General features: G+C 35.6%; 1 protein-coding gene across 2 annotated transcripts in view; it reads right to left on the reverse strand.

Annotated features, from left to right (window-relative positions):
* Positions 1–2,903: 2,903 nt before the first annotated feature.
* LOC146005037 (choline transporter-like protein 1) overlaps positions 2,904–20,906 on the reverse strand; it is a 136,627-nt gene continuing 118,624 nt past the window's right edge. For both annotated transcript variants that reach the window (XM_083144178.1, XM_083144177.1), the window contains exons 13-17: positions 15,782–16,038; positions 13,228–13,394; positions 6,134–6,226; positions 4,925–5,017; positions 2,904–3,179 (exon numbers count right to left, since the gene is read on the reverse strand). In XM_083144178.1, coding sequence (XP_083000304.1) covers positions 3,117–3,179; positions 4,925–5,017; positions 6,134–6,226; positions 13,228–13,394; positions 15,782–16,038 — 673 coding nt within the window. In that variant the 3' untranslated portion in view covers positions 2,904–3,116. The remainder of the gene's footprint in view (positions 3,180–4,924; positions 5,018–6,133; positions 6,227–13,227; positions 13,395–15,781; positions 16,039–20,906) is intronic.

The following is a 20,906-nucleotide window of genomic DNA, read 5'->3' on the forward strand; positions in this document are numbered from 1 at the left end:
GTGCTTGGGGGGTAAAGGTGGCCAAAGCATGGTGCACATCGAGATCGAGAATATATGGGGGTTTTACCCCTACATCCCCTAAATGTTCCTTCATAGAAAGGTGCTATATGCACAGGGAAATTTACCATTACCTTACCCTGTGTATGCTATGTTGTGTGTTATTGGCGTCTACCAGTAGGGATGATGTCGAGACCGAGAAGGGGTTGAATAATAGAGAATGGGACTAAGTCTCTGAAAAATCAATACAAGACCGAGAATTGGTATTCGAGACTCTCATTGTGATGTTGAGAAATTTACATAAATGAAATGTGCTTTACTGTGTAACTTCTTCAGACATACCAAGAGGTTACCTACCTGATTATTTAGAGATTACTTCATAAATTTTATTCATACAAATTGCAAAGTCAATTGTGCAACTGAGTTGTGTGTTGCAAAATATTCAAGACAGAATGTTATTAAGGACTTGTAGCATGGAAACAAGACATGGATTAACGTTTATTAGAAAATTATTTGTGTTAACTTCTATATGCTGTGAAATGTTTGTGCGGTGATATCTTGCGTATTCCAAAATTCAAAACGAGACCAAGATGAGAAGAAGATGAATGTAGATAAATCGAGACAAGACCGACATCGAGAGAGGCATTTACAAATAGACACGAGACCAAGAACGAGACAAATACTTTTAACTCGAGAGAAGATCGATACACTGCACAAGTCTCTTTTCAATACCATCTCTAGTTACCAGTGTTTTTTGTTACTATACTGATGTTCGAAAATTGTAACAAGAGTTGTTCAAACTATTGATTAATATTAGTGGATTAATATTCACCTCCAATTATAAGCATCCTTTTACCATATATGATTCAAGATATTCCCGAATTACCACAGAATATTAGAATACCCATCATGTAATCACAAAATAGTTTTTTTTAAATACATTATAGATCTAAAATAAATGGAAACATAATTTTGCATTATTTCCAGGGTAATTTGATGCCATGAAAGTTTTGCATGGCATTTTGTGGGCACTATGAAAGACCAAAATGTTGAAGAATATCAGATGGTATCTGCAAATGAATTCCAAACAGTACTTTCTGATAAAATTACAAAACATGTCTTCCTCTTTTAATACTTTTTGATTTTTTTTATTAGTCCACGTTAGAAGTTTCTACTATATTCTTATTAAATGGTCTACTTTCTGCAAATTTCACAAAAAAATATAAATTTTGTATACCTAGGTACACTTGTTCGACTTCAGAGAGCTCAGAATATTATCACAGTGTGAGGCCCAGAGGGTCCTTGCCCTATGTACCATTGACCCCTCAGTATGTGGTCCATACACTTGAGAAATATGTACCCAGTTCTATTCATATGACTCCCTGTTTAAGTTAACTTATCGTTTTTCTATAAGTTGAGCAGGCAGCGAAGATAATAGTTGGTAAATTGCTCATTACCTTCTTCAATCCATTCTGTTTTCCACAATGTGAGGCTCAAGTATTGAACCATAATGCCAATACAAAGGATAACCTGTAACCAACCCATGTGTAACAACCCATGAGGGCCAGTGACTACCCACCGATCATCCAACCAGTTATGGGGTGACGTGCGATCAGCACGACAAACTCCCAGTCATTGTTTTCAAATTTTCTATGACCGGGTTATGAGATGTATTGAAATGAAAAAACTAAAAACTCCATGCTCAACAGCGCTCTAAGGGCCAAGGCCTGACAGAGAGAGAGTGACTTGTTTCATCGGATGATGCATTGCCAGTAAGTACATTGAGTCCCATCTGTCAAGACTGAAGCTCACTACTACTTTTTTCCAAGTAGCTTCACAATTCTCCTCACGATACTGGATTAACAACGAAATTTTGGGGGCTCCCTCGGGAATCAAACCCAGGACCACTCACACCAAAGGCAAGATGACTAACTAACTAACTCTCTAGCCTTCTTAAACCCGAAGGTTCATGGCTGCAGCAACACAGGCCTTCCATCTGTCCCTATCCTGGGTAAGATCAATCCAATCTTTTACATCCTACCGATTTCCTTTAGGTCCATCTCAACGTTGGCCCTCCATCTTCGTCTTGGCCTTCCTACAGGTCTCTTACCATCAGGTTTCCCAACAAGAATCCTGTAAACTCCTCTTTCCTCTCCCATTCGTGTCACATGGCCTGCCCACCTAAGTCTTCTTGATTTAATTATTCTAATAATATCTGGACATGAATACAAATTATGTAGTTCTAAATTATGTAACCTTCTCCTGTCTCCTCATCCCTTTTAGGTCCAAAGATTTTCCTAAGGATCTTATTTTCAAATACTCTCAATTTGTGTTCCTCTTTCAATGTAAGGGACCAAGTTTCACATCCATATAATACTACAGGCAAAATTACCGTTTTGTATATTTTAACTTTTAGTTTCTTAGATATTAAACGAGAAGACAAAAGTTTATGAAGAGAGAAGTAACATGCATTTCCTGAATTAAGCCTACTTTTTATTTCCTCTTTAATATAATTTTCATTTGTTAATATTACTCCTAAGTATTTGAATTTGGAAACTGGTTCAAACGAGTTGTAATCAATAATTAGATTTTGATTATTACCTAACACTTGGTTTCGGCCTGTAAGCATATATTTAGTTTTCTCTTTGTTAACTTCCAAACCTATCTGTTTAACAGTTTTGAAAAATATTTTATCATTATTCTTAATTGTATTTATATCATCCCCTAATAAGTCTACATCATCTGCATATGCTAACAACTGAGTCACACCATTTAATTTGTGGGAGCCCGATATGAAATAAATATGATTTGTTTCACTCTAATATCATGTCTTTACATCAAAATTTTTCACTTTGATATACATATATGCAAAAAAATTGTCTTGGGGTTAAAAAAATACTTAAACAGTGTCTTGATCAAATTTATTGCAAGACTTCAAAATAAAAAAAATTAAGAACAAGTTTACAATAATCAAGCAGTTCAATACACAAACATTCCTTAAAAGTGCTATCACTGACAATCCATATAGAATGTTCTCACTTTGATGTCCAAGAAAACTCAACAGAGTTATCTTTAAAGTTATCTTTATTTGTGACATGGCAAATTTTATCAAACTTGCATTAAGCTTCTTCTTTAGCTGCATCTTCTTTAGTCATGAGTCTGTTGTAGTCCTTAACAAATTCCTGTTAAATGAAAGATATTATGTAAGTAACAAAATGTAAGCAACTTGCATTTTTCTTATATACTCTCCAATATAACCAGTGCTTTAAGAATCACTTGAAATTAGGCAAGGTATGGACAGTAGCACCAAACTCCTGTTCATATTAACAATTGATAACAACATGCAAAACAATGCATTGCTAAGAAGTAATGAGTTGTAAGTAACAGTTACTTATGAAAAATCAGTAATGTAACTAAATGCAAAGTCATGAAAACAGGCAGCTGGCCAGAATTGTGCTGGTGCCACATATGGGAAAAGCAAAGTGAGAGCAGGACAAAAGTCGCTGGTTCCCGTGCACTGTGTGAAAATGTCAACCAAGCTGTATTACCTAGTTCGAGCGTTAGACCGACAGCTCTCCAGGGCACTTTTGTGTCATCCCTGATCTTTCCAGAAAATAATAATATCACTTTGTATCACATGGATTACAAAGACCAACTCTACAACGAGATCATTCATTCTCTTAAACCTCCAAACACACTTGTTGTGCTCCGACGTGGTAACAGCGCGAACTTCTACCACTTGCCTAATTTCATGATTGTGCGATTAGTTACTTTACTAATTAACCAGTTATAACTCAGAAACTTTTTCAGGTAACAAAGTACATTTCAACAGCAAAGAACAAAATTATGGTTTTGGAAGGAAAAAAAGTTCTAATATGAAAATGCTTTGTGCCACGTAATATTTGCTTGTATGAGTAGTTATTTTGAATTTTCTCACATCCATATTTTCATATAAACATATGTTTTTCTTTTTGTAATTCAATGAAAGTTAGTGATAATCTCAGATTGTTATCAGTAAATAAAGTAGGCAGTTCATGTATGCAAGAGTCCATAGTGCAGGGCAAAAAGTAGGGGGGAACTGTCCCCTCTAATTGTCGCCACTGTCTGCAGGTAATAGTGTCGTTAGACATTTTGTTTTATTTAGCTTTTAAAAACATACATTTTGAGGGGGGGGAAATCAACAGAAAGCATGTTTCAAACATGATAGTCAATGAATTGTTTCGTCACCAAACCGAGTAAATACCTCTGAGAGATATAAAAATCATGTAAAACCTAAAAAATATATAAAACCTAAAAAAAGTTTAATTTAGGCACATAAATCTAAAATAGGTTCTAACAGGCAAAGTAGGTTATTTTAGGCACCATAACACTTCATCAGTTGTTGCATTCTTTAATGACACACCGACATAACTTGTTATTTCTTACATACCTGCAAAGGAATAAATAGGTTGAAAACCTAAAATCTGAGGTCTAGTCATCACACAGTGTACTTACTCGGGGAAGAAATTGGGCAAAGAGATTCAAGTTTGTTAAAGAAAGGATATGAGAATCCTTCTCACAGTCACATAATTTGCATTTCACCATTTTACATACTTTTCACAGTTCCTTCAGAGCTTCGGAGAAGTTAAAAAGTACACATTCCTCACATAATCATGATAATCATGCCTTGAATAACTTCGGCAAAGACTTACCTATATATTTCATTGGAATTATATGCATGTGGGGGCAGGGGTCCAATTTCTGTACTTGCCCTGACTGTTGATTACCCTAGTGATGTAGATATGTCTTTGTGACCAATTCCAAATATGTACTGATTACTCTTCCCATTCCTAGATTACAGTACTGATATTTCTTAGCAATCAAAATCTTAAACAAAGTAATAGTTAGTAATTGTGAATTGCACTCCCCCAAAGTATTACCAACTTACCATTAGATTTGGACTCATGAAATATGGTTTGGTCACTCCATCGTTTATGTTGGAATCTTCACAGAAGCATATGAATATTGTGTCAATGGCCATCTGCAAAGTAATGAAGTACATAAATATGATAACTGTTATGCATAATGCAAGTAATGCACTACTTTTCTTAGTACATGTATCACTAATACATTACCAAATTTTATGACGAAATGGTACTTCATTACTTGCCTTTCATCAACAAATTCAGAACTGAAGGATTAATTTGCCAAGATGCAATTTGCTTTGATTTAAACTTGTACACAGAAAGTTAAACTGGGAAATCATGCACTACAGAGGATATATGATAAAGTAACATGCCACTTTTCGAATGAAAGTAACCATATTAGTTACATTCCTATAGTTGTATGAGAACCAAAGGAACATAACTCCAAAAATGCAGTTTTCAATTTTGTTTAAATCAACTCCTCTGAAGAGCTCTGTTTGGAATCAGCCCGGCATATCTTCACTTCTAATCCTTAGCAGTAAGGTGGAGTCATGTATCTCCAATTTACAGTAAGGTGGAGTCATGTATCTCCAATTTACAGTAAGGTGGAGTCATGTATCTCCAATTTACAGTAAGGTGGAGTCATGTATCTCCAATTTACAGTAAGGTGGAGTCACGTATCTCCAATTTACAGTAAGGTGGAGTCACGTATCTCCAATTTACAGTAAGGTGGAGTCACGTATCTCCAATTTACAGTAAGGTGGAGTCACGTATCTCCAATTTACAGTAAGGTGGAGTCACGTATCTCCAATTTACAGTAAGGTGGAGTCATGTATCTCCAATTTACAGACTCTTTTTAAGAGTCATTCATATTCCTAAGAATATATTATTCCCTCTCTTCTGTAAATTTGATAAATTGGGAGTTAACGTCCCTCTGGTTCTCACACGGTGCTATGAGTTTCTCAATAATCAGTTCCAGTGTGTGCAATTCGCAATGAAGTTGTTTGAAAGCATGAAACGCTTCATAAAGAAGCTTAAGTTTTAAAATCGAATTGAAGAATTTGTTTCAAGAGTGACTATTATTTGTAAGTAGGGTACAAAGTCATCCATGAAAATTTATCTTTTTTGTCAGGGACATTTGTATGGGTATGTTCTGTTAATTTTCACTTAAATTGTTTCATAAACAATGATTTGAAACTTAACTAAAAAAGATACTAGATACATGTCATTACCTCAAATACAGTCATGAAGCTATGAGCTACTAAATATGCGAAACATCCAGCCAGAACAACAGGCACCCATACATGGTTTAATTCTTGCTTGTGCTGTAAAGAAACATATAAATAATGCTACATCAAACAAACTATACAAAACAGTACTATAACAATTACTAGTGTTTTGTTTGAATAGGATCTACAATTTGTATAAAACATTGTATATAGTATATCCCATACTAACATGTGGTAACTTGAAAATCAATACAACAGCTGTTCTTTTACACTTAGTAGGCTTTTATGATGAAAATAGGCACAAAGATATGTTTACGATAATATTTTACTTATTCTTAACCCTAGAACGCATATGTGGGGTCTCTCAGACCCCACATAGTATATTAAGGCACCTTCTGACACAATAAATGCGCATCAGTTCTTCAGTGTTCGTGACATCTTACATCTGAATGTGTCCTTATAACGTACGGAATTATAGCCCCGTAGCAATAACAATTTTTGTGAATTTTGTTATTTTGTATCATTACCCCATGTTTCCATACGTGGGGTCGTTCAGACCCCAACAAGAAATAATACTTTTTTGTAATGTTAGGCACTACTTCTGTCATAGCAATGCATTTTGCTCTCATTCAACTCTAGCATCGTGCTTTTACAGGTGCTTCATTGATGGCACTAATGAATCAGCTTCACATCTAGTTCATAATATTTGTCTATAAAGCGATATACTCCTATTTGGCCGCATTACTGTAAGAAGAAGAAATACATACTATTTGTCATGTTTCTTCCGGTAGCCCTTTTGCTGTGCATCACCAATATTATTTACAACTTGTCACCTTTCTTGCTGAAAAATAAGTTATTTATCTAATGTGAATGATGCATAGGATACTTGAATCGTGGCAGGTTTGTGTTAGTGTTGCATCCTATGAGTGTGATTTAGAGATTTGGAGCTTTTTTCAAGGTATTTGTTTCAACCTGTGAGAATGAGTTCTAAAAAAAGGAAGAATGAGCGTTCTGTGAATCCAGAAGATGGTAATTAGATTGAATTTGTCTCTGAGTGGCTTGCTGGAGAGGGAGTTTTATCCTCTGAAGAAAGTATTCAGGACAGTGATGCAGGAGGATGCTTCGAAAACACCCAGGACATGTGCTCCGAAACATCGAGTTCAGCTGAAAGTGAATTATACAGTGGTGAGATTGAAACATTTTCTTCGGATTCGGAAGCTGCTGCTTCAACTATTTTGACCGGAAGAGATGGTACAATGTGGTCTTCTGTTCCTAAACCTATTGCACGAACTCGTCAACACAATGTGCTTCACAATGCCCCTGGACCTGCAACACGCCAAAGGACCCATGGGAGTATTTCATTACGGAAGTAATATGTGATTAAATATTATATTGCACAAATCTTGGAAGGTAGACGCATCGCTTCACAAAAAGGGAAAATCTGGCAAAATGTTACTACTACTGAGCTACGTAATGGATATAGCCACACTGAATGCATTCACTCTCTTTGTGGAGCAAAATCCTCATTACTACAAGGACGTGAAGACGAGCAGAATACAATTTCTGAAGGAGTTAGCAATGCAGCTGACATTACCAAACATGGGGAAACGAGCACAAAACCCAAGCAATCTCTTGCGTTGTGGTGTGATTGCTGCTCGTTCTGACGACCCCACAGCAACAAAAGGAAAGCTAGAGATGCCCTCTTTGTTCCCGAAATAATGACAGAAACAGTGTAATTGTTTGCGTGAAGTGTAAACAAATGTATGTGCTGAGCATTCTAATGTATTCTGCACTGAATGCAAGTAGAAACTTAATACTTGCAGCCATGCGCTAGAGATAGAAGTGTAGTTTATACTGTTACATTAGAAGAAAACTGTATTTTGTAGACCTGTGTGTGTGCCCTGTTGTTGTTGATATAATGTCCATTGTATGATTGAACATAAGCAAAATAGTTTAGAGATAATAACAAATATTTTTTTGTGAATATAGATGGAAATCTGACTTCCAAATACAGTAATTGAAAAAAATAAATTTACAGTGCTACTGTAAAGAATGTTGTGAATTCTGCTGCATCTGACAATAAAAAAGGTTAAATATGTTTTTATTATTATTTTTTTGTTTGTTTGTAAAAGGATGGGAGGTAAATGTTAGAATAGATCTGTTAGAACTTGGTGTGGATAGTAATAACTGGATTTGGAGTGCGCAAGACAGAAAGAGGTGGAGGTTTTATGTTGCTTCGGCGATAAACCTATGGGTTTTGTGATGCCAGAGAGTTAGTTAGTTTGTAAAAGTTGTGATAAAATACGTGTGGATATCTCAAAACGACATTAATATGTGATTTCCTTATCATGTTGTAGACAAAATATGTATTTCTAATTACTTCTACTGATATATTTTGATGGGGTCTGCCAGACCCCACCTATGTAAAGTTGTAAATATTTTTCGGTATGCGTCCTAGGGTTAAAAGGTTCAGAAAAGAGGGGTTACTAATGCTGCTCTGCTTATGCCCAACTTCATCACTAGATACTTGCCTGTATTGCTGTCTTATTTATGTGAATTTTCAGGATTTCATTGTTGCGGCCAAAATTGTTTTGAGTTTTCAGATACAAGGCATTAAAAATGACATAGTTATAATTTTCAGGCCTCTCTGAAAACATAACAAACAACACTTTTGCATTGTATTCAAGAGTTCCCATAGTGGTTCAGATCTCACTTTAAGCTTGATATTCAACAGCAGGGGCGGTCTGTGACTTTTACAGCAAGGGAAGCACATGTCGTAAGAAATTTAAAAATGCATTATTATTATTATTATTATTATTAACGCCTCCTTTATGAATTCTTCTATCACTAGATTGTAGAATTCATCTTCTGCATTTTCACTTCAGTTTTAGCAGCTTCTTCTCAATTATTGTCCTTGGGTATTTCTACATTAACTGTGAATTCGGCAAAATATTGAAAAGATTGTTCAGCACTAGTACTAGACACAGGAATTGTTTAAATCAACGAAATTGAACACTTCAAAAAAGTTTTTCTTCAAGTAAAACAAAGGTTTTTGTACTCCCATCTAGATATATTAATCTAAGAAATAGGTGACACTTAGTTCACTTCTGAGACATGCCATGTCAAATATTGACCATAACTCAATTTCAAAGAATAGAAAGTGTCTTCAGGAAAACTTTTTTTTTTGCCTTCTTTTTATCAACTAATTATAAAAACTTTAATATTTCTATATTTGATTCATTATCTCCAGTTTGCACTGTTGAGCTCGTTGCAAGTTTATTCTCATAGTTGCAAATGTTGTCAAGAGAATTTCAGCGTGGATTTGAGTTTGCTGATGACGCTGTGATGTTGAAGTAAATTGTGCATGTCATCGAAACCTAAACTGCTCCACACACCCTTTTCATTTGAAAATAGGCCCTCCTAGATGGTAGAGTGGTAACGTTGTCACCTTGTAATGAAAGGACACATAATTCGATTCCTGGTGGTGGCACATACAGGTTTGGATCCCATTTTAAACTGTAGGTCCAGCCCCAATTAGCCTGTCTATGCATGAAGTGGGCTCAGGAGCAGAACTTATTTGAAAATGGGACCCAAAGCCAACAGTAGAGTTTTAATGCTCTTCTGCAAACACTTATTATTGCACATTGGTCTGGATTAAAATGTCGAACACATTTTTTTCTTTATTACACCCGGTAGAGTCTAAATCGGACATTGATCTACCCCCAGAAATAACCCCTCTCTTCTCTTCAAAGCTTCTTGATCTCAAGCCCTGGACGAAGGTGTTTCCAGCACCAACCTACTCTTTCCCCGCACCATGAGCTAGCTGCCGCAAGACCCGGAATGAGTTCTGTGGATTCATTCCCTTCAAGTCAATTGAACCGCACTGATTTGGTCAACTGTTAAGCATGATTTTTAAACCTATGTTTTTCATACAAATTCCAGAAATAACACATATGAAATTTACTGGGATAACACCACAAAATTCGCTGTAAATGAAGAATAAATATTGCAAAATATTTTTTTGGGGCGAATTTAGTTCAAAAGAAACTGTGAGGCTGGAATGAGTAGCAGTCATGCATTCCCTATGCCGAAGATATACGAAGAATGCCAAATGCTCACTTTTTCTTTACCAAGGATGAGTGACACGGACACAGTTGGTCGTTGCTAGCTACCTATATAGTGGGACCACGACGAGGACACATGTCTCACGGTTTTTACAACAACCCTTAGAAGTAGATATATCTGATTACATAAGAATAGTTTGAATGAAACTAAAAATAAATTGACCACATAAACACAGTTAATATTACAACTTTGTAAGGGAATGACTCATTTCATGGAATAACTGCTCATGTTCAATGGTAAAAATGCAGTTACCACAGCTGTAAACAAGTAAACAGAAAAGCCTACATAATATACATAAAGAGCTTCACAAATTGTATTCATCCTCTATATTTCAATGTAAGCAGATATGTGTTTCCATTGTTGCATACTTGAGTTTTCTAGTTCTAAATTCACTTTATGCACAGATAGGCTAATCAGGACTGGACCTACAGTTTGAAGTGGAATCTGAACCACTATGAGGCCCCACTGGGTATTGAGCCTGGATATCTTGATTACAAGGAGACGATGTTACCACTATGCATCAGAGATGCTCATCTGATGTCTGCATGTATAATTTTATTGTGATTTCTGAAGTAACAATTCAGTTGATTGATTGATTTGGTAAATAATCGTGAATGTGACGGTGAGCATATGATGAAGGGACTCTCAGAAAGACTGCCCATACCTAGGCCAGGATTCGAACCCAGTACCCATGGTGTTGTAGCATGCTGTGTTGAAGTACTCTGCCATAGAGGTCGGCACTAACAATTTACATCTTCCATATTAACTAAACTACAATTGAAGTTCATTCATTAACCACTTGCCTTACGACTTTTTTTCCAAATTGATGTCAAAATTTTACACTTTTTTTAATTTTATATTTTACTACTACTTTACATGCAAAATTACATTAACAATGATTTTTGGTACAACAATCAAAAATAATCAAAATATTCTACTCCAAATAGGCATTCCTTTATTAACCCGAGTATACTCGGAGCTGTTAAATGTGATATAAATTGTGATATTTACTAACAATAATGCAACGAACAAAATGGTATGTTGTTTATGTTATAAATGATATAATATTTATTTCAAAAGACAAAAGAAGTAATTATTCAGGATCAAGTTCTTGCCACACTCGTACAGACGTCAAACTAACATCAGAATGCGAACTTTTGACTGAAATATCATCACAGTCAGTTAGCGTTGTTTCACTGCCAGTAGCACTTACACTACACTCTGATGCACTTATGTCTGTGCTTATATCACTCATTTTGCTGCCAAAAGGACGAGAAAGTTCCAACCGAATCAACGCTTCCGAACAATGCATTATTGCAAGCAACCGAATGTCACGCAATGCAGAAAAGCTGTTGTCTTTCTTCACTTGGTGCCTCAAGGCAGGCACAAAAATTAGTGCACGCTCGAGACATCTGTTGGCCGGACTTGCAACTAACTCCACCTACCCAATTCATCATGAAAGTTCCGCCCGACTTAGTACGGGCCGGTAAAAAAATTACATTCAAACTCCTCAGGTTTCCGAGATAACTCGGGATAATATTTTGCCGGAAGAGTACCACATCCGAGATAATTCGTGTTAGTAAGGCAAGTGGTTAAACATTATTCAGACTAGGATTTTCATGACTTAGCATATTTTAACATATTTTGTTTGGTAAGAGTGATGTGCTCCGTAAATATATAGAAATTCATGCTATGAAAAAACAAATTAAGGTGCTTTTCGAGGGCATATTTATGCATAGTTGGTCATTTCTATATGATAGATCATATTTTGATAGATTTTCAGTCATATTCAACATAGTTTCACTTTTCCAAGGAATATACAGCCATTTTCGAATTGAATTCTATCTTACTCCCATGATTACTCAAGTTGTTATTTTTTTTACAATTATACGTCCCAGTTTATTCCTGAAAAATAATGAAAAAAAATTGGATATCTTCCTGCTGCTGTAGCTGCTTTGGAGCAATCAGAAGTACCACTAGTGGACCAGATAGAAGTTGTGAATACAACTGTGAATAACTTACATGGTGCTTGTGGTGAAGTGGGACAAGTGTCAGTGAAAATGAGGAAAGTTTTGGAAAACACAAAGGGTATCATAGATTGTACTCTATTTCAAAAATTTTAATGGGAGAAAAATTTTCTCTGAATAATACCAAACTTAAGGCTTGACGAAAGGGCGATTTTTTTCAAATTTTCCTCTCCAATTGAAAAACCTCTATGATATTCCAAAATCTGAAAAATTGCATACGCTTAGAATTCCTTCTAGAGCATTGACGTGAATTTTTGTGTAGTTTGCTTTCGCTGTTATCTAGATATTCTCAAAAGTTTTGCGATTACATAAGTATATTAAACTATTGATAATATCTAGAAAAGCAGTGAAAGCAAACTACACAAAAATTCATGTCAATGCTCTAGAAGTAATTCTAAGTGAATGTAATTTTTCATATTTTGAAATATCAAAGAGGTTTTTCGAATAGAGAGGAAAATTTTTAAAAAAATTGCCCTTTCAGCTGCCAAAGATCCAGTTGAGCCTTAAGCCGAATGACATGTATTTACTTTAAATATGCTCCTCTTGTGTCAGCTGAAGTAGAAAAAGGCTTTTGCTGGCTGACAATGAGTAATCATTTTTATTTGAAAATTTACAGAAAGTATTCATTGTACATTGCATCAGCGCTTATAAAGTGAACAAATGCATATGTGAAAATATCTTGGCATATGTTAAATATTGGTGCTTGAAACAGTTCAGTTGCAAGGGCATATTTTTCAAATTATAGTGCATATTTTGTTAAATTTAAGGTCATATATTTTGCATATTTTGTTAAATTTAAGGTCATATATTTTGCATATTTTGTTAAATTTAAGGTCATATATTTTGCATATTTTGTTAAATTTAAGGTCATATATTTTGCATATTTTGTTAATAGCCCTAGCCCTAAACATTATATTACATTTTACTTGCTATGAATAACAGTACCTGCATTATTAGTATGCCAATCATTACAGTGACAATCACAATGATTGCCTTGGCCAGTATGAGAACAAAATCTCCCAGGGTGTTGATTGCTGCCACTTTATATATGCTGTTTGTCAACAGATTGAAAGCTTGCCTACCAGATGCAAAGAAGTGATTTCCATACATAGCTAGTTTGAAAGAAAAATGTTACACTTTTAGAACTAGTGCAAATAATTTTCAAAAATAATTATTCAAATAGAACTCTGCACTTAGATTTACATGAGACAGTGTATTCAAAACAAAAATATCATGATTTGTCAGCAAGGGTGCTCATCCCCCCAAGGCCTTGGACACATCCCCCTAAGTCGTTCCCCCCAAAAGAATTGTTCATCATACCCCCCCCCCCCACACACACACAACTATAGTTTGGACAAAAAAATGCAGTAATTGATTTTTGTTTGAATGTCAATAATCTGATATAATTTTCTGTTTAAATTAAATTTTCAAAATATTTAAGCTTTAGACAATGAAAACTGACAGTATTTTACAATTATCCAGTCAGTCGTAGCACAGGAACACAGAGAAGTGAAACAAATTATGCCTAAAATCATCCAAAACTAAACCTGAAGTTCACATGTCTGAAGTTACGAGTCATCTCGGAACTACCACAAATAAAACACCAGACATCATTTACCACTGGCCGAGATGCCAACAATCAAAAGGCTCGTGACATTTGAAACCTTTCATCGCTGTTGAAATTAAAAGACTAAAGAAAGAAGAAGCAAGTCAAGTCAATCAAACGAAATGGCCCTCCCCTTTTTTTGTGTGAAAGTATATAGAATTGGTAGCTAAAATATAAAATTTTGTCCCACCGAAAATTACCATGATGCAGGCCTGTCATGAATCCCTCCTGTAGGCACCCCTGCTTGTCAGTATTACAGTGGAGTGCCAAATTTACACTTCTGCTTTATATATTCAACATGAGTGATCGCAATAAAATAGTATGTTTAGAAATTTTTTCCAATCTTACATTTTCTTGCATTTTAATTCATCATAGACCCGGAAAGCTTAAGAAACATGGTTCCACTTTATAGCCATCAGATAATATTGCAAAATGTTTAAGTTAAGTTGAGTCAAACTAGTACTGCAAAGTATAGCAGAGCACAACAAGAGAAGCTTTTTCTTAATGAAAGTCAGGACAGTTCCTTCCACTTTCATATCTGTTTTGTTCCACCCTATAAGTTGTTTCATTTTCCAGTCATGGTCAACATAGTACAAAAACAACCTCTGAACTGATATTTACATGGCCATAGTTAGAGGGAAGGGGGAGTTAGGATTCAAAACCCTAGAAAGTTCTGGCATGCAGGATTAATACAATTTCAGAAACCAAAATCTGCAACTTGTTTTCAAATAATTATTCAAAGCTTTGCAAAATTATGGTAAAAAGACGATGACCAACAAACTCTTTCTTGGAACAATCAAAATAGACTTTTCAAACATTTGGAATTCATTTAAATTGTGTGAAACAGGTTTTATTCTTGGAATCACAGCTCCTCTTTAACTTGTGGTCATTTACTTTCCAATGTTGTTCCTGGTTCAGAATGAACATTTTGTTGTGATTGCCCAAAAATTCCACTCTTTAAATTCTTTGTGTTGCTGAATAACATTTTAATTGCCCTTAACAGGAGTTCAAGCCTTGGACCTCTGGCTTTGTAGCATATTAATTACACTCACACCCATGTTACCATGTTCAAAAGTTGGCATTGGGGATAAAGAGAGTCAGCATAGGTATTGGTTCAAAGTGATATCAGTTTTATCTGCTCACAAGAGGGTAGGAATTTTGTTTTGCGGAAATGCTCCTTAGAGTTTGGAAATACAGTTCTGTAAGCAAAATACTAAGACCGAGTTGATACCACATTGAACCAATAACCATTAAGATGTTGATACACTTACAGACTCCTACCAATACCTATTCTTGACCATTGTAACAATTAAAAGTTGTCTTCAGAAGGATTATAAATATTAAAATATGGCTATTCCATTGAAAAATATTAAAACAATTACAAAATATATAATTGGGATATTAAAATCGCTGAATTCTGAAATTCAGCTTTGCCACAAAATTTTCCCCCCAAAATTAAGCACTTTTCATAAATTACAGAAGAATTAGATTTTGCAAGAGTGTTGTGTGACATTTTTTATGCAGAACACTTAACAACTTTGAAAAATTATTGGCCAGTATGAGTGGCTTGATTTTCTTTCTGATACTGATCGCTGGTATTGGTAATATCAATTTATTGGCATTGGTTCAGCCTACAAAATACTCTATACAAAATGGACCAATGTTCAGAAGCAATATCTGAAATGACTTACTAGCAATTTCATATGCTCTAGTATAGATAGTTCTTTATGCAACTGCTTTTGGCCTGCCGGAACAACTTTTCCACTCTAATGCCTAAAAGGGAACATTTTAAAAAGTGGAAAATTAATTGGTTTCCTGAGCATGTCAGTATCAGCTTCATGTGCTTAGTTAACAATTTTGGAATGTTTACTGCATTGATAATAAAAATCTTACCGACAATTATGTAGGCATTCCTCGTGAGATACTTTTGAATTCCCTCCAGCATGGAGAAGCAGCAGTCCAGAAGCACAGCAAGCACTTGTGCTGCCCCTGTCTTCTGCAGCTTCTGTCTCAGCTCCTTCACTATCTCTCGTATGATCTGCATAATTGCAATTAGAAGTGACCCCAAGGCCACTGATCCCAAGTGATAACGGATGCAGCGATGGAAACTGTCCAAGATTGGAGTGCACATTCCACACTCTCTCTTGTTTCTAAAGTAAAAAGAAAAAAGAAAATGTACAATCTCAAGTAACCAAAAGTGGTTGACCCAACTTTGGGCCAACTGTACTGAAAATGGTTGGCCCACAGTTGGCCCAGTGTAAAAACATACCGTTGGGCAATGGAAATTTTGGCCATGTTTACAACATTTGCCCATTGTATGGTTTTTACATTGGGCCAATGTATGGTTTTACATTGGGCCAATGTACTGAAAACTAAAGAATGGATAGGTTTGTTTTCTGATATATACATAATTTATTGTGAGGCCAAATGCAAACAATAGTACAATTTATTTATGAAAATTAAAAAAATACACAGCACTTTCTCAGTCACATAGTGTCATTGTTTTCAAGGCACCATACCTTCAAGTGGTAGCACAAAAACATTCTAGAGTTTCCTTAGTTTTCCACCTTCATGGAATTTAGTCTGCACATAACATTTTTTAACCACCTTCACAATAATACCTGTAAGAATGTTCTTGTTCTACTACAGCTAAAGAGACAAACAATCAATGATTACCAAAACATCTTTTACCAAAACATCAATAAGGACAAACATTCTTTCCTTAGAAGTGTAGAGTGACTAGCCATGTGAGGTTGTGTTTTTGTATGTATATCTTAGTGTAGCTTGAGAAAGTTCTGGGAAACCAGAACGAAACGTCGCAGATAAAATCAATAAAAACCACTAAAAATAACTGTGTTAGATTATTTTGCATGTACAAAAAGTGGTTATGCGAACCTTTAAGAAGAACATTGACAACACATCTTTAGTCCATAGCAGCTGACAAAGGACTGGTGAGTGACTGCAAGTTAAAAATAACTTCTACTTTCATTAAACATATATTATATGTCCAGTATGTGCTGTGACTGAAATATTCAAAAAGAAACACTGTAACGTGTCACTTATTTTACATTCTAGAATTTACAGCATATTCCTGAAAGTTGTCTTAGCATTAAAAAGTTGTTTTTAAAACTGATATTGACTCACTTTTCCATGGTTGGGTAAATGTTGGCAACCACTGATGGTCCAACGTAAGGCCCACGTCAATTTGCCAATAACGTAAAGCCAACCTTTCCCACGTAAAAACTGATGTTGGTCCAACAGTTGTGGTTACTTGGGATTGAATGTAAAAGTTCTGCTTAGTATAAGGAAGATATGTTTTTAATTACCTTTGGTAATTACTTGGGGAAGGGAGTAGGAAGTGGTTACTAGGTGACCAGGTTGAGTTCAAGGGTTACGGAAGCATGCATGGTTTTCTGGTTTTAGAGGCTGATTTAAATTGAGAATGTAGATGTAAATTGTGATGCGTAATTTTCAGGAAAATGTCGTTCATTTAGAATATCTCATGTGTGCTGGGTAGGGTATGGTTAAATCATTGCCATTTATTGAATATGCTTATAGATTGAAACCTTACTGCTTGTTTCTTAATAATATATTTCAATTTCATTTGGAGCATGGAGATTTTCTCTCCTACTTAGAGCAAAATGAATACAAATTAGTATGTTAATTGGTTAGACTTGTACAAAAAATGCCTCTAGTTTTTATGCATTTTGCATAATGCAGCTTTATATTTTCTTTTGTACTATAGAAGTACTACAAAGTACAAATTCTTAGCTGAGGGAATGCAATAGATACAAATTATCCTAGCTGGTGAGGATGCCTTCAGCAAATTTTCTTAACTGAGGGATAGCATGCCCCATGTCCAACCCCAAGCTCCCAACTTCAAGCATTGCTAAGAGACATACAAAACTGAGAAGATATCATATGAGAACATACATACATTCAAATTTAATAATAAAAATCAGATTCTGCAAAATGTGAGATATTTTCAACTTTATAAATGCCCATATATTTGGATGTTTGTGCTTGCTAAGAAAATATTACCTGTCCTAGATTAAGTCATACCTTCACACATTTGTTTTTATTCCTTGGTTCTAGAAAGTTTAAAACTTTACAATGTGGCCAATGAGCGAAATGTATATCAATGTTGGGAACTGCAGTTGCATGGCAGTTAAGTGTAATTTGACTCTTAATGCATTAAACTTGGTTGCAGAAGTAAAAAAAAGTTAGTTGCAAAATTATAAAAGGAAAATATCAATGTATGGAAGACACACACAGTATTTTTCACTTTGGTTTTGAGTAAAAATTATAATATATAAAATAAATAGTGTTTGCATTTTATTACAAACTCCTGGCAGTTAGTCAAGTGTATTGTCACAGAAACTGTCTAAAATTTCCCTCTTTAGATATTTATAAAAATGATCAATACAATGCCAACATATGGTCAACAAAAATTTTAAAAAAATAAATGTGGATATTTGTTAAGTACACTATGATTTAAAAAGAATATACGTATTTCAAACCAGTATGCTGTTGAAACTACTGATCACTGAACAGCACCATGCATCCTGGCAGAAGATAACGTTGTCTAGTTTCAATCAATTGCCACTAGATCGCTCGTGCAGCACTGTTTGTCTTCAGGATCTCACTACTTCAGTCAGAGTGAAAATGGCGACTCAGCAGCAGAAGGCATTTCGTGTCCTCGAGTTTGCTAAGTATGACTTGGTGATTGCAGTGCAAAGACGTTTCCGTGTGAAGTACCAAATGGGTCCTCCTAATGAATGGAACATTCGCAGATGGTATAGATAGTTCATAGACACGGGCTGTTTATGTAAATGAAAGAGCCCTGGGAGGCCGCATGTGTCTGAAGAAAATGTCATGAGAATCCAAGCTGCTTTCCAACGCAGCCCTTCAAAATCAACTTGTTGTGCAAGATGGGAGTTAAAACTGCCTTAGACAACAGTTTGGCGAGTTTTGAGACGTCAGTTGGTTATGAAGCCATACAAGTTACAATTTGTACAGGCTCTGAAGCATGATGACAAAGGAAAAAGAGTGGAATTTGCTGGCCAGATACTGGATGCTGTTGAAGAGGATGACAGTTTCACGGGACGAATTGTGTTCAGCGACGAATCAACTTTCCACCTTAGTGGCAAGGTAAATAAACAGAACCAGGGGTGCCCATCCCCCCCCCCCCAAGGCCAATGGCGCATCCCCCCAAAATCATGTCATGCGTACCCCCAAATCATATCATTCGTGCCCTTAAACCATATCCTAATTCCCACAAAATATTTAATTACGACAGCGTGTCTACCGAAGGTAACTTTTTCCTTAGCTTCACTGAACATTATAATTGATCTGCCATTCCTCCCTAAACAGGGGTGCCATCACTCAAGACCACCCCTAAAATCGTTCATCATAATCGAGAATATTGCGTGGATCCCACTTTAAACTGTAGGTTCAGTCCTGATTAGCCTTACAGTGCATAAAGTGGACTTAAAACACCAAATCATTCAATCGAGAATATCACTTGTCTTGTAATGCAGCTTTAGTATAAAAACTTCATATTCATCTCATTAAAGTACCAAGCACACATCGTAGCAACAAATTATTGCGAGCAAGAAAATTTTTACATTCATTTCTTTGCAGGTTTGAAGAATATTAATTTAATGGTGTGTTAATACTTTCTTAAGATCCCGAGATATTTAGTCTCTTCCTTTTCCAGCTTTTCTTTTGGCACATTCAGGGTCGAAAATGTATGGATGTCTTATCGCTAAATACAGTCTCCAAAATGTAATGTTCAAACTCTCTCTCCACTACAGAAATCCCTTGACAATCTAAGATTTAACACTTTATCAAGAGCTTTCTATCTCCCCCTTTAAATTTCATACTCATGCCAATTACTGTTAATATTGAAGAGTGGATATTGCCTCCTCCAAAAAGTTAATTCTCAGTCTCCACACCAGGTTTCCGCAACAGTCTAAGACAATAGTATTAAACAAGAATTGGATACCCCTTCAATTTAATGCTCAATCCCCCTCTAACTAAAGTACTCGCCATAATCTAAGACCTAGAGTTGGATACTGTCCCCCCCACAGTTTAATTCAGAATCCCCCTTAGAACCCACGTGTCAATTAAGGCCTAATATGTACGAGTTCATATCCCCCCTCAATAATGCCCTAAACACTTTCATTTCTTCATCTAATGGATTAAATATGGTGTATTTAAGGTGTAAAATTTTTAGATATATTTTGGACAAGATATAAATGTTGAATTTTATATTATTTGAAGGGGAAAAATCCTCCCCAAAAAATCTCGATGGCGCAACCTGCACCATAAAACCCCCCTGTGGGCACCTCTGAACAGAACGTTCAAATTTGGGGCCTGAAAAACCCACATTCTTACGTTGAACATGAAAGAGATTCGCCAAAAAATCAATGTGTTTTGTGCAATATCCCGTTCATCTGTATACAGCTCTTATTTATTTTATGAAAACACAGTTAATGGTGAGAACTGCCTTGCTATGTTACAAAACTGACTTTTTCCAAGGCTGAATGAAGGTTTTGAAAACTTCATTTTTCAACAAGATGGGACACCCCTTCACTGGCATCATCAAGTGCAAGATTTTCTTAATGAAACTCTTCCTAACCGTTGGAGTGGTCATCAAGCAGCTAAAGACTTAGCATTTTTCAGGTGGTCTCCACGGTCACTGGATTTGTTTCCCTGTGACTTTTTCTTGTTGGGAGTACATTAAGGAAATCATTTATGTACCACCAGTACCAAATGACCTGGAAGAGCTGAAAAATCGGATCACTACTGCTGTAGCATCAGTGACGATGGACATGCTTGCCCAAGTTTGGAATAAATTTGAGTACCGCTGTGATGTTGTTTGTGCTGCTGGTGAAGGACATATTGAACATCTTTAGATATTCGTAAGTAAGTGTCAAAACTTTCAGAGTTGTATTACTACTATTTTTTTAAAATATGTATATTCTTTTTGAATCACCCTGTATACAATATTTTA

The sequence above is a fragment of the Lepisma saccharinum genome, chromosome 22 (genome assembly GCF_977018435.1).
Source record: "Lepisma saccharinum chromosome 22, izLepSacc3.1, whole genome shotgun sequence".
Taxonomy (NCBI): domain Eukaryota; kingdom Metazoa; phylum Arthropoda; class Insecta; order Zygentoma; family Lepismatidae; genus Lepisma; species Lepisma saccharinum.